Consider the following 12323-nt stretch of genomic DNA (forward strand, 5'->3'; position numbering starts at 1 on the left):
CTGGGTATCCCTAGGAATGTTCTTCCCGTTCTGCCCCATGACCCTTCCTGCCACTTGGTTCATCTGGGGTCAGGAGGAAGGCAGTAGTTTCAGGAGCTGGACCAGTATAGACAGTGGTGGTGGCACGAATGTGGGGGTGATTGGGGGGTAGCAGTGCCAATGATGGCAGCCATGGTAGAGGTGGCAGAAGTGGAGGCAGGGAGATAGGTAACGGGGCTACAGCCATGAGGATTCCAACATCCGGGGGTGCTGGTGAGGGGTGACAATGGCAGGATGGTGACACCCACAACAGAAAGCCCTGGGAGCAGGCCACTGGGGATGGCATGCACTCACCTTCTTAGAGACGGTGCAGACTTGCTCTGCAGGCAGATAGTCAAAGGGGAAAATGAACCTCCAGTTAAAGTTGCCTTCGCCGCCCAGGGACCGATAATGCACATCCGTTTTCTGCTTGTGCTCTTCAAAGCCAACCATCCAACTAGACAACAGATTAGAGAACACGTCTAATTAAGGTCTCCTCTACAAGATGCATCCCCCCACTGAGGCAGATGAGGAATTAAGAAGGTAAATGAGCTCAGTAAAGGATAAAGCAAGAACAATTCGCAGAAATCTCTATGAAGTACCAAATGTGCCATTAATTTTAAAACATCTAACTTTCCTTCTTGAGGAACACCCTCAAACCTTCTAAGTTCAACCCAAAGATTTTTGGGGAAGAAATCCGGTGGGAGAAGGACTCACCAAAGGCCCTCCTTCCTTTCTTGTTCCCTCCCTTCCCTATGGCTGGAGCTCCCTTTTTCCACCACCCCAGCAGGACTGGGGCAACACCATGGGGCTGGGACAGGTGAGAAGGCCAATGCCTCCCTACCCTTTCACATAAATATCACTCATCTTCTCCCCTGTGATGCTGAGGTCATCCAGGATCACGTCCTTTGTGTTCCAGATAATACACCGCAGGAAAAACCTGTGCAGAAGAAGGGCTCAAGTCCACATGAATGTCCCAGCAAAGGATGGGCCATCCTTGGCTGAAAAGCTGAGAGGCCAGCTGATGCTTGCCTGGCTGGGCACTTAGCCAGGCCCACATGAGAGTGATGCCCTGTGGCCTGAGTGGCCCAACACGCCGCCTAAGAGTGACCTCCAGGTCCCACCCACAGCAAGCGGCAACCCTCCCATCACTCTACTCAGCTCCCAGCCTCTGGCTAGGGAGAGTCACCTTCTGGCTCTCCGTGGGGTGATGTTGAAGGGAGGTCCAGGGCGCCCCAGGGCCTTGGGAAATAGGTCGATCCACATCTGTAGCTTTCCCTGAGGAGACATAACCCCGTTCTCACCCCACCTCTTTCATTCCACCAACAGCTACCAACCCCCTGCTCTGTGCCACACAAGTGGGGCCCAGGAGGAAGAACACCTAGGCCCTGGCCCAGGCAGGCTTCCCTCTGCCCCCTGCCCCAGAGAGAAGGTTGCCTAGAGACTACAGGCCTGACTGCAGCCGTGAGACCACTGCCCCACAGGCTAATGACTCAGGCCCGGGCCCTGAGGGGTGGGGGTCAGGGCAGACTTCCCAGGGATGATGATATTTGAGCTGAGTCTCAGTATGCCAGGCAGACAAAGGGACAAGGGCATTTCCCACTGAGGGAATGATGCACTCAAGGGTTTGGGAGGGTCAGAGAACACATTTAGTCAGAGGAGTTTCAGAGGATTTCCACATGACAGGAAAGCACTCCACCTGTCACCCCTCGGCTCCCTCCCTCTCTGCAAGCTGGCTATTCTGTCCCCATCTCCCAGAGAAAGAGCAGGGACTGAGGTAACTTCTCCAGGGCAGAGTAGCTGGAGACTAAAAGTTCATGACACCTGCTGTGCCACTCCAGAGAGCTGGCAGCCACCCACCAAGGGCAAAAGAGCTCAGTTCCAAACAGCAAAGACTATGTACCCTGCATCTTTACAAAGGCCCCTTCTTTTCTGCCTTAGCCTTTTTCTGCCTGTCACCTTTTCTTTCTTCCTCCTCCAAAACCCAGCCCTGAGCTCACCTCCTCCAGGAAGCCTCCCAGTCTCAGTCCTGGGCCAGCTGTCCCTCTGCTCACCTTCCCTCTGCCTGGAGGATGCCCTTGGCCTTCCGGGTGACCCCTCTCAGTGACAGCTCTGCCGTTCTGTCACAGGGTGCCAGTTGTCCTGTCTGGATTCCCCACCGCAGCCCAGCCCAATGCCAGCCACCTGGATGTCGCTGACGGATAGAGGGAGGGCATCCTGAGGCCAGGCTGAAACAGTGAGGCTTCTGAATGACTCATGGGAAGCCAGGGGTCTATCCAGAGGTATAGAGGAGGTGGCTCAGGGTCATTTCCCAGGTCCTGGGGGCTACAGGATGCCCAGGAAGGCAGGACCAAGAGGTCCTCTTGTAGACCAACACTGATCACTGTTCAGACTGTGAGAAAACATGTCAAGGAGGGATTGGCCAAATCCTGAGCTCCCCACGGGTGCCCCTGAGATATCCATGTTGTCCTTGGAGCAGGGCCAGCTGGGGGTCAGGGTTTTGGGCGCAAGGGTCCATGTCCTACCTGCTCAATGTCTGGCTGTAGGGGGCTGTACAGGGGCCGGGATTCCACATGCTCGGGGACAAGGCCCAGCTGCCGGAGGACGTGCAAGGCCAGACGCTCTTCCACTGGACCCAGGTGTGGGTTCAGGACCCTGCCACCTTCTGCTCCAGTGAGAAGACAAAAAAGTTTCTGGAGCTGAGTGAGCAAGGGATGGTAGGACTGCCTAGAGGCCTCAGGAAGCCCCACCTGCCCACACCCTCATCCCCAAGCAAGACACACTTCTGACCCACAGGTCTCACTCTCTGCACGGAAGCCTCACAGTCCATTGGCTCCAGCTTTAAAGTCCAGATCTGTCATTGCCATCATTTCTACCATGCCTCTTCTATAAAGCTTTTCCTCTTTTCCACCAAATCTCACCCCTTCCAGGAAGCCCTCCCTGACTGCTCCAAATTCTGAGTCTCAGCAACCTCTACTTCCAGAGGGGCACCTAAGTGCTTTCAGTACTACTGTTCTCCTGGTCACACAATCTGCTCTATTAGGAGCAACAGCTAAAATAATAGCAATCATAGCAAACACTTATAAAGCAGAAACCAGGCACTGGTCTTCATAAATCTTAACAGGTTCTATCTTCATAGAGACACTGGAAAGTAAGTGCTGTTATCATGCCCATTTCACAGATGACAGAAACGAAGCACAGAGCAGTGACATTGTTGGCCAGGAGGGCAGCCGAGATGACACCCTCATTTAGGAAAGGCATGGGCCTGGCCGTGAACACCCTTTCCTTCTGCCTTGTGCGGTCCAGGGACAGCTCCTACCTGCCCTGGAGTGGGTCAAGGACTGCTGCTGTGGACGGGGTGAGGACACAGGGGTGGTTCTGACCCAGACAAGCCTGGCCAACCAGCCAGCCACAGGAACCTGAAGCCCCCACGCCAAATCTCTGGGGCAAGGAGCATTCATGTGTGTCCAAATGCACGAGGACACACACAGGTATGTGCACTCAGGTGTGCCCAAGTTCAAGAGCACAGATTTTCGTGTACGTACGCACACACATTAATCTAACAAACCTGCTCTGCCCACTCTAGCAGGTCCCACAAAGGAAGCAGCACATTGCAGCAGGACCCCCGGCCAGGAGTTTGGTCCTGCCCCTAACCACCTGCATGACAATGGGCAGGTTATTAGCCACACTTGGCCTCCATGGCCTCATCTGCAAAAACAGGCAAATGCCAGACCTCACCGTCAATAGCTTCAGGCTTTCGTTTTTTACGAACATACGACCGTGAACCCTGGTCTCCATGCTACAGTGGCTTACAGACCAGCAGAAGAGTTGGAAATGCAAGAGGAGGACGAGAGGGTTGGGGGTGGGGAATCAGAGTCACCATCCCCTTGTATAACCTCAGCACCAGCTCTGACATCAAACAGCTCTGAGACCAGCCGGAAGTGAGCACCCCCCCAACATCCCCTGCCTGACCTATAAGCACCTCCAGCAGCTTCTGGGAGACAATGTAGGCCCGTGGACATCTGAGACACACGGGGGGCATGCATGCTGCAGAATTCTCAGTAGGAGCACTGGGCAGGTTCAGGGGCAAGGATGGAGGCCACAGGGCTTCCTGCCTGCCCTGTGGATGCTTTGGGTACAGGACCTAGGAGTCACCAGCCAGGGGGGTGGGGGAACAAGGTGGGGGGCCTCAGAAGATACCTGGAAGGCCAAGATGGCAAGCTAGTGCAATTCAAGCAGAAAACATTCTCAGAGGTCATCTGGACCCCAAATTCCAATTAAACTCTGACCACCACCCCCTCAAAGCCAGAGGCAAGCTGATCTAACCAGGACCCTGACCTTGGCTTCATATTCATCCCTGACCCCTGAGGTTGAGGGAGAGCCCGTCATGGTTCTGGAGTCACGTGGCCGCTCACCTGTTTCTTCAATAGTGTATTCTTTATCCTGAAAGAGCACGCGGTCCGTGAGGTACACGGGAGCCTTGAGTCTGCGCTGCTGGCAGAAGAGTTGGAGGAGCTGGGAGGGGCGGAGCTGGTCCCTCCACTGGTTGGGTCCGGAGCTGAGGCCCAAAGACAAGGCAAAGAAGAGACCCTCCAGGCACCGCCGGAGGCCGAGGGGTTTGCAGGAGCCCATGTACCTACCCGTGCAGCCCCCCAGCCTTCACTTTTACAGTGGGTGCCCTCACTCGCTGTGACTGGGGGTCCCACTTGACACACAGGGAAACTGAGGCCCAGAGATGACAGGACTTGTTTAAATACATACCGAGTTGGAACCTAAATATTCTGTTTCCACACTGGGAGTGGATGAGACCCAAATTGGCAAGAAGGGAGTAGGGGCTGTCCACACATGAGTTCACCTGACACAGAGCCCCGTAGGCTCCGCTGGGGGCCCATTATCTGTCTCCCTTCTCCTTTCCCTCCTTCCTCATTCTTCCCTCTACGGGGGATTGGTGGTGTCTTAAGGAGAACTGGGTTATAACAACATGATGAAGAGCAAGGTCCTTAGAGTCAGATGAACAGGTTCAAATCCGAATCCCGCCACTTACAAACCATAACATCCCTGGGCCTCAGTCTCCACATCTGTACAGTGGGTACAAGAGCCTAGTTGCCCTGAAGGAGAGAACACCTATCCAGTGCTGAGCGCAGGGCAGGCACACAGCAAGTGCTCATGCCTCGGGGGGACAGAAGAGCAACGAGCCCCCGTGCACCTACACACAGTAGGTCTGCGGGAGTCCACAGCGAGCCCCAAACTTGGACAGCAGCCTATTTTCCAGGTCGACGACTGTCTCCCCAATCTTTTCATCTTTGGAGAGGAGGTCATAGTCATAGAGCGTGATCTTCAGGTCCTTCTCCAGAGGCAGAGTGCAAGTCAGCTCGAACATCCTGCGGGGGGACCCAGGGCAGAGGTCAGGGTGCTGCAGACTCCCTGATGTTGTTGGACGCGGTGAGTGCTCAAGGGAGGGAGACGAAGACAAGAGCGGGGGACTTGAAAGCCTTCCCTGGCTCCCTCCTCCCCTTCCAAGAGTGGCCCTGGAGCCCACCCTCCTGGGGTCCCCTATCTGTCTTAAAGTATTAATCCCAGTGCCCTACTACTACTGGACTTTTCTTTGTGCATCTGTGTGTGTGTGTTGTGTGTGTGCACATACACTTGTGTGTTTTAGACATTCCCAGATTATCTGGGCTGAGCATATAGTATCTCCCTGCCTAACAGACCACAGAATGAACGAATGAATTGGAACAGAAAGGTAAAACCGAAGCTTCTACCAGGACACCAGGATGTAAAAGGCGTGAAGGTGCCAGAACTCTGGAATTGACCAAGGGGGTGACCTGGGACGCACTTCGGGGACACTTAAGGCTTTACACCTACTTGCAGAGTGGGAAGGAGGATTTGTGGAGATTTCTTGGGAGGGAGCTCCTGCTGTGCTCTGAGACCCCCACTCCCCCTCTAAGGTCAAGTGTGGAGGGATAGCCCCTTTACCCCTGAAATAGTTCCCTGCAGGTGGGAGCCTGGCCCCTGACTCCTACTCAAGTGAGAGAAAGCAGTGGGCCTTGGAGAGGAGGAGAGAGAGGTGACCCTGCTCCCGTCTTGGCTGGGCCACCGTGAGGCCACACTGGAGCCACTTGGAAACTGACCCCATGGGCCCTGGGGTTCCAGCAGTGAGACTGTGGAGAGGCCCACATGAAAGGGCCACCAGAAAAGGGCCACAGCATCCGCCTTTTCCCTGGAGCTTCATGGGCATGCTCAAAGGGGCTTTCTGGAAAGCACTCACAAGAAAATAAATCCACTTTAAACACCTGCCACCGGAGAGAGCCCAGAAAACACAGGAGCAGGGAGCACCCAGGGCTCTCCTCTCCCAGGGGCTCCCCTAGTCCTGACCATGCATGATCCAGCACATCAGTGGGAGACATGAGACAGGAAAGGGAGAGAAGCAAAGCCCCCTCCGTCCATTCACACACACATCCACACACTGCACACAGTACACCCAAAGTGGACCCGGCTGGGAAAGGGGGCGACTCCCCTAGATAGAGCCTGTCAGTTCACGAGTACACATGAACAAAGTTCTGGGTAGTGCCTTGACACTGAACGTAGGACAAAGCCGACCATCTATAAGGAAGCACCTGTCTGCCACGCTTTGCACTTAAGAAATGAGGGAGGGAAGCCCCACGGAAGAAATGTCTACAGGACACAGGCAGACAAAAAGGAAACTGTGTTCTCCTGACATTCCCTGAGCTGGGCTTGGTCAGCACATGAGTTAGACAAAGAAAGAGTGTCTGCACTCACTCCCCCACCTTGCCCTGGGCCCTGACACACACTGCCACCCGGCCCAGTCTGCTGCCGGGTCACCATGAGCCAGTGGAGCTCACCAAAGGGAGCCCTTCCCCACCTTCTTCCCTGCAACCCTTCCCTCCCATCCCAGCTCGTCGGGGCTCATCACTGGCAGGACACAGGCAATTCTCCAGGCTGACCTTGCCACAGGCCTCAGTGCCCACAACCAACCCTACAGACACCAACAACTCAGCATGCCTGGGAGCTCTGCCCACACAGGGGGTCCTGATTCTTCCTCCCCTTGTTCTTAGATGTCAAGAAGCATTTGACTCTCTTCCTTTGTGTACCCACGAGAGACTAACATGCAGCAAAGAAAGACGACAATGACTCAACACAAACAACAAGGGATCCTGGAGAGCTCTGGGAACGGTAAAAAGACATCAGTTGGGAAAAGGGGCCAAATCCTAATAAAGCCTAGAGCGTAGGAAATAGTAACGTGCCACTAGTGATATTTTCGTTTTGACAAAATGAACCATGGGTAGGTAAGAGGGAAATGAAGTGTGAAGGGTATACGAGAATCGTGCTTTCTTTGCAGCTGTTCCGTAGATCGAAAATTATTCTAAAGTAAAAGTTAATCTTAAAAAAATACCAAAACAAACAAACAAACAAAAAATGGAATAATTAGCAAATACAGGCTCTGAGTTTCCATTGAGATTTCTGTTCTTTGAGGTAATTGTTTATGAGATTAAGCAGGAACTCTGGCCAGACGCCTTCCGCACCCTGTGAAAAGCTAGCCGAGCTTACAGCCCCTTGGACGTGCAAGGTTAGTGACTCCAGCTTTGCCTCAGGAACCGGGCACTTCTGGGCGGCTGCCACCCCTCCCCCACCAGGCTGGGGGTTACCCAGGTTGGCACCTCTATCCCCCAGACCCGAGCTGTCCCCAACTTACTTTCCAAACACAGGCTCTAGGGTGCAGGGAATGTAGTTATCCTGGTCACTCACTGATTTCTTCCCTATGGAGATCTTGATGTAAGGGTCACACTGAAGGAAGACACAGGAAGACTTCAGTGAATTCACTTCCCCAACACATCTCTGAAGCTTCTTTGGTCCTTGGCCTTTCAGTGGGGGTAGGAGGTCAGCCATCAAGAAGCTGCCATCCTGCCATGGTGCCAGGCCAATGGCCCTGTCCCACACACCACCACACCAGTTGGCCCTGACTTGGACTTCTAGCCATGGTCCAACAGTAGAAATGAGATACCTGAGTCCTCCGGACTCCCAAAGCACTGCCCCACTGGGACAAGGTGGGTGAGGGCAAGGCTCCTATCCTCAGAAACACTACAGCCTGTATTACATATGTGACTGAGCCAGCCAGGGTCCTCTCTGGGGCCTCTGCTTCAACAGATTAAAGGGAGAGAGATGGCCAGACTTCAGCAGCCCAACCTGGCCCAGACTGGCCTTCCCCAGATGCCTCCAGGAGCAACTGCGACCAGAGACTTCTCAGGTCAGTCAAGGCATAAAGAAATCTTGCAGTGTATGAATGGACCATTGGCCATACCACATCTTGAAAGCCATCATGGTGCCTGGGCTGAGGATGGCTCTTTTCTGCCCTTTGACTTCTCAGCAGGGCAAGGCCAGCTATGACCTCTCACCTTAAAAAGCAGGGCTCCGGGGACAGGACAGCAGACCTCCACCCACAGACTCAAGGACACATGCTAGGCCTGCCCCCATCTCAGGGGATGAGAGAGAACCTAGCACAGTCCCTCTGAACTCCAGTCAACCCCGCCTGTCCCTCTTCTTTCCTCTTTCTCTCTTTCCAATTTTTCTCTGCACCCTCCCCCACCCCCATCTCCTCAGTGCTCCAGACTCCTGCTCTCTGGCAAGTTCCCACTTTGCCTCAGAGCCAGGGACCAGAGTGAGGTGTGGAGGTACAAAATTTGTACATGTGTGCCTCAGTCACAAAGTTTGAGGGAGTGCCCCCAAAACTCAGTCAATCAAGATAAACAAATTTTAATGCAATATTTTAAAAATTGAAGTTGATACCAACAGGCCCTGATGAAAAAAATGTTTAATCTTAAGCAAGGACAGGATCAGAATTACCGCTTTTCCCTTGTGCCTCAGGCTCTAGCATGGCTAGGCAACACACAGTTACTGAGCCACTTCTCTCCTGCCCGCGCCCCCACCAGCTGAAGCCCGAGGAAGTCCAACCCCAGCCCACACCTTCCTTGTCACTTCCTCTTGTGCCTCACCCTCGTGCCAGACAGTCTTCTCATAAACTCTTGCCAAGATTTTTGGCCCACCCTAAAAAACCATATTCTTCTCTCGCCTAGCCTACCAGAGAATTTCTTCTCCCTCCTAGCCTACCAGAGAACTCCATCGATCCTTAAGAATCCTATCCCTCCGCCAAGCCTTCCTCATGATTGCCAAGTTTTGCACGACCCCGCCTTCTCTGACCTCCCAGAGCACTTGGCCCCTGCCCGAACCACATCCAGTTGCCTCTCTCGGTGCTGGGTGTGTGTGGCTGGTTTCCGCGACTTTCTGTGAACTCCCTGTGGGAGAGCTGTGTCCAGATCCCATAGCCCATTTGGGCCCCAGCCTGCCATTCCGGAAGAGCTGAGAGCTCCGGAAATGTTACCTTCCCATTGGGATCCTTGGGCTGCAGGCCAAATGCTCGGATGATATAGATGCGGACCAGGCACTCCTGAGGCCCCTGGGCGGCCAGCTGGTGGAACTGTCTTGGGGGCATGGGGACGGCCGGGTCTTCTGGGAGGGGGTAGATTTTGAAGAGGCCCTGGAAAGAATGAGGGGCCAACTCACTCATGATCATCATCAACACAACCACCATCATGACCCTTGCCATCAACTCTGCCAGAGTCATCACGCCAGAGACCACCAAACCTACCGCCATCTCTTTACCACCATCAAATTCTGCATCGATGGCATCACCCACATAGTCACCATGTACCAACATCAACACCATGGTCATTATCGTGGTTACTACAGTAGCCCTGCTCCCGGCCCCTTCACTTATGATAGCTGCCACTTCACAGTTTCAGGCCTCCCAGGGGAGGAGGAGGGTCATGTCCTCAAGAACGTACCTTAAACTCCCCGATAACAGATGGGTCCTCCGTCTCCTCCTGAGTCTTACCCCGGTAGAGCTTGAAGGTGTTGCAAAAGTCTGACAAGCCTTCAAAGGCCTCGACGTTCTCCAGTTGTGTGTCATAGACCTGCCACACATGCGGATGAGAGAAGGAGACAGGGAAAGAGAAAGAGGGCCAGCCAGGGAAGAGGAAACAGGACAGTATTCAAGTGACAATGGACGAAAAGTCCCAGAGAAGAAAAGGAAGGGAAAGACCGTGTGCAAATTAAAGGAACAAAGACAGGTAGCAGAGGGGAAGGGGAGAGCAGCCAAGAACAGAGAGGACAGAGGAGGAAAGGTCACAGGCAGAGATTAAAAGGATGTAAAGAGTGGAGAGGAAAAGGAGAGGAGGGTGGGGGACAAGAGGGACAGGAGAGGTGGGAAGAGGGGAAGACGTGTGTTCAGCACCATTAGGGAATGGTTTTCTGGTGAATCCAACATTTTAGGTTTCTAGGAGTCATCACGTACATGGCTGGTGTATTTTTTTTTTACGAGAATAAAACCAAACAAAGAAATGAAAAGTTAACTGACATTTTACTTGAAGATCAAAACAGAACTCTGAAAAATTTATAGGTCTGTGTTTCAAGCTACAAATGCTCCCTGTCCAGGACAGCCAGGCGATGGTGGTACCAAACCCTGGGCTGTGAATGCCTTCTGAGCACCACTTTAAATTTGCAAACTCAACGTATCCATCCCCTTCCTCTCAAACAGCCGCTGACCTCTCTTTGTTAGAGGCATGCTTTGGAATTGCTTAGGCTTAACTAAAGCAGCAGTTTTCTATTATAGGTGATAAATGTGCTTAAGAGTGATATTAAAAACAATATACATGCTAAGTCAGTTACATTGAAACTGACAGCCAAGGAGAACCAGGTAAATTCCCGTCTCATTCTGTCCCTTCCAAGAAACAATTAATGATGCAAGTGAGGCAGGTTCATTATTAAAAATTAGAAAATACGAGTAAATACAAAGAAAAGATTATTATTGCCTTGCATTTGGATTCTCAGAAACAATGACTAGTTATTTGGTTACTATTTGATAGGTACCATTTTGAGTATGTTCTTGATCTGTTTATCTCATTTAATCATTTTAAAGGACAGTTCCTTCATTTGTCAATTCTACCATTTCCTCTGCTCTAGTTCCTTATTTCTGCTTTTATTTTTATTATTTCATTCTTCTTTGTAACTTCTCTTTCATTACTCTTTGTAACTTCTCCAGTTGAAGCTTTATTTACTTTGCTCCCTCTATTCAGATAAGAAAAATGCTTATTGTTATGAAATTGTCTCCGCTTACTACTGTCTTGGCATGGACCCATTTGTTTTGATTCTAATGTTATCATATCCATTCTCTTGGCATGCCACAATTACAGTTTTATTTTTATTCTTTGATCCAAGAGCTAGATGCTTGTTTTTCATTCTTTCATTTTAATTAAGACAAGCTTTTAAGGCTATAACCTTCCTCTGAATGCTGCTTTAGCTATAACTAGCAAGTTCTAATATGTAACGTTTTATCCTTGTTTTCCGGATATTCTGCAATTTGGGGTTATGTTTTTTCTTTTGCCAAGAACTGTGAAAAGAGCGGTTTTGTTTTTTTGTTTTGTTTTTTAATTGTCTAGATAGGAGAGAACTCTTGGGGTTTTTTACCTTGTTATTAAGTTCTCATTTCATGGCATTATAATAAAAAAATATCGTCATTGGTAGGCCACTTTTTGAATTGTATTAATGTTCTCTTCAGGGTCTGTTAACATGGTCCATCTCTGGAACGATGCCAAAGGCTGTAGCCTCTGTTTTCAGGCTACAGGGTTCAGTCAGGTGAATAACTATGCTGCTTTTCTCTATCCTCTTACGTTTGTGTTCCCTCGACCCTCACATTAACCAAAAGGAGAGAAAAAATCTCCTCCTACCTGCTATTTCTTTCCTATATCTCCTGTAATTTCTGTTTTGTAAATATTGATGTGGTATTATTCAGCACATAGATATTCTCATAACTGTTATCTCCCAGAATTGCACGGTTTAATGCTATAAAGTGTCATTCTTTGTCTCATTTAAATAATTTGGGGGACCCAAATCTGCTCTCATCTAACAAGAAGACGGTAACTTCTGCTTTCTTTTCATTTGTATTTGCCAGGCACACATTTTTATAATCTTTCATTTTCAACCTTCATGAACCTATTTTGGAGTTAGATTTTGCTTTGAGATCTGATTTAAGTTTTGTAATTAATGAGTGATTGATATGATATGCATTGATATAACAAATATGTTTGATCTGGGTTTACATTTATATTGCATTTACATAGTCACAGAACATGTTTATTGTTACATTTTCTAATTTCATCGATTTTGTTTTACACCCTTGCTTGTGTGGTCTGTTTTCTCTGTGTGTGTGTATATGTGTGCGTGTTTCTGAT

General features: G+C 50.8%; 1 protein-coding gene across 11 annotated transcripts in view; it reads right to left on the reverse strand.

Moving 5' to 3' along the window:
- Positions 1–12323, reverse strand: part of DYSF (dysferlin) — a 203591-nt gene that overhangs the window by 15934 nt on the left and 175334 nt on the right. For all 11 annotated transcript variants that reach the window (XM_032873658.1, XM_032873665.1, XM_032873662.1 and 8 more), the window contains 9 exons: positions 9879–10007; positions 9416–9571; positions 7733–7824; positions 5229–5399; positions 4434–4576; positions 2544–2683; positions 1208–1296; positions 863–958; positions 334–475 (listed from right to left, as the gene is read on the reverse strand). In XM_032873658.1, coding sequence (XP_032729549.1) covers positions 334–475; positions 863–958; positions 1208–1296; positions 2544–2683; positions 4434–4576; positions 5229–5399; positions 7733–7824; positions 9416–9571; positions 9879–10007 — 1158 coding nt within the window. The remainder of the gene's footprint in view (positions 1–333; positions 476–862; positions 959–1207; positions 1297–2543; positions 2684–4433; positions 4577–5228; positions 5400–7732; positions 7825–9415; positions 9572–9878; positions 10008–12323) is intronic.

Source organism: Lontra canadensis, unplaced genomic scaffold (assembly GCF_010015895.1).
Source record: "Lontra canadensis isolate GAN:19392208 unplaced genomic scaffold, GSC_riverotter_1.0 scaffold50, whole genome shotgun sequence".
NCBI classification, from domain to species: Eukaryota; Metazoa; Chordata; class Mammalia; order Carnivora; family Mustelidae; genus Lontra; species Lontra canadensis.